Genomic DNA, 1,999 nt, shown 5'->3' on the forward strand with positions numbered 1-1,999 from the left:
CATAGGGAAAAATAGAGAAAACCGGAACCTTTGAAGAATTAGAAAAGGACATTTCGGAGATTTCCAAAGAAGTGCAACAGCAGTCCAAAGACGAGGCCAAAGAGGAGGAAGCCATTAAAATCCCCAGTAAACGAGAGCGACTGCAATCAATTTCCTCTGTGATTGTAAGTGGTGGTGGTGCTCCAAGTAAGCCAATACTCATTCGAAATGTTTTAGAGCATGGTGGGGACCGAGCCAGATGAATCGCAAGAGTTAATCGAAAAGGGGTCAATCCCCTCTTCAACCTATATAGAATATTACAAAGCGGGGGCTTCAGCCTTCCTCCTAGTCGGTTTAGCGGTTTTGCTCATAATTTCCCAAGCCATGTGCAATGTGTCGGATTTGTGGGTCACTTATTGGTAAGTCGCCTCGCAACTCCTTGGGAGTAATTAACTGGAGATACTCAACTAGGACGAACAAGGAAGAGCTGAGATACGCGCAGAATCAAGCAAGGAACTCTTCAAACATCGTCGATTCTTCAAAGGAAACGAACGCGAGCACAACTATCTTACCCCCAGCAGGGACTAGTGGGAATCTGAGTATTGCCGCAACCCCTGAGGGAGCTGAGTTGCTTTCCATGAACAGCTACATCCTAATCTACACGGTGCTAATTCTGGTGGCAGTTGTGCTTACCAGCGCCCGGTAAGTTTGCCAAAACCCCACTTTCCTTGTTAGGACATGCCCAATTCCAGCTCGATAGCGTTTTACAAGGTGTGCATGAACGCCTCAAAAAACCTGCACAAGAAAATGTTTGCCAGCGTCCTCAAAGCGCCGATGTCCTTTTTCGACGCCAATCCTTCCGGAAGAATCCTCAACAGATTCTCCAAAGATATGGGAGCTGTAGACGAGCTCTTACCGCGAGTGACTTTGGACGCTTTGCAGATTTTCTTGGTCATGTCGGGTATTTTGGCCATGGTAAGTCCTCTGGTCAGTTTTGGTCGGTATTATTCAGCTGGAACGTTTCAGGTCTTCATCGTCAGCACCTGGATGATCATCCCGGCGATTGTGTTGGGGTATTTGTTCCTCTGGTCTCGTAAGGTCTACCTATCTTCCGCACAGGACATCAAAAGGCTCGAAGGAACCACCAGGGCGCCAGTTTTTTCCCATGTTACTGCCAGTCTTTATGGGTTGTCCAGCATCAGAGCGTTCCGAGCTCAGGGAATGGTTGCCCAAGAATTCGATACGTTGCAGGTGAGTGGTGGTGGGATCGATTCTGGATCTGGTCTGGATAATTTGATGGTTTAGGACCAACATACTTCTACGTGGTGCTTGCTGCTGCAGACCAGCGAGGCTCTGGGCTTCTACCTGGATGTGATCAGTACGGTTTTTCTTGGTCTGGTGACTTTCCAGTTCCTGATTTTCCAAAGCGAGGACACCGTCAGTGGAAATGTGGGGCTTGTGATTGCGCAGAGCTTGATTTTAACTGGTAAGCAATTTGAAATCGAGTAAAATTGAATTGAAAACATTTGAGTGATGACTCCTGGGAAAGTTGCAGAGTGAATTCTTTGAAAATGGGGCAGAAAAATTACGGTTTATGTTAACTGGTGTATTTTGGCATTCTTCCGCCGTTTGGGTTAATTTCCCTGGCCAAAGGCAAAATAGCTCCCTTACTTTGTGACTCTTCCTCCCGAAGCTGTTGGCCAGAATGTGGGGGACTGCTTATACCGGCAGTCGTTCGCTCATCAGAGCCTCGAGCAGGTGAGGTTGACCTTTGGGCTGGCAAGCTAATAGAGCCTTCGCCTCTTACACCCCAATCGATGAAGATGCTGAAGATGAACTCCTATCGGCGACTATATGGAGATTTGGAAGTTGGATAAGAGCAATAACAAATCTCAGATAGAGTCTAGATAGTCCCAACAATGTTGGCCTTTCTTCTAATTGACACCAATGATTTTTAAATTCCTGATGTTTTCCCAGGCATGCTCCAATTCGGCATCAGACAATCGGCCGAAGTCTCCTC

The 1,999-nt window shown here is 47.0% G+C and overlaps 1 protein-coding gene across 1 annotated transcript in view; it reads left to right on the top strand.

Annotated features, from left to right (window-relative positions):
- Positions 1-5: 5 nt before the first annotated feature.
- LOC109546602 (ATP-binding cassette sub-family C member 4) overlaps positions 6-1,999 on the top strand; it is a gene marked incomplete at its 5' end in the record, with an annotated part of 3,189 nt that continues 1,195 nt past the window's right edge. Inside the window, 7 exon segments of the mRNA XM_048662694.1 lie at positions 6-164; positions 217-398; positions 451-681; positions 732-954; positions 1,006-1,230; positions 1,285-1,465; positions 1,957-1,999. Of these exon segments, the coding sequence (XP_048518651.1) occupies positions 6-164; positions 217-398; positions 451-681; positions 732-954; positions 1,006-1,230; positions 1,285-1,465; positions 1,957-1,999 (1,244 nt within the window).

Source organism: Dendroctonus ponderosae, unplaced genomic scaffold (assembly GCF_020466585.1).
Source record: "Dendroctonus ponderosae isolate FM_Combo_2020 unplaced genomic scaffold, Dpon_F_20191213v2 Dpon_F_20191213_11, whole genome shotgun sequence".
Lineage (NCBI taxonomy): Eukaryota > Metazoa > Arthropoda > Insecta > Coleoptera > Curculionidae > Dendroctonus > Dendroctonus ponderosae.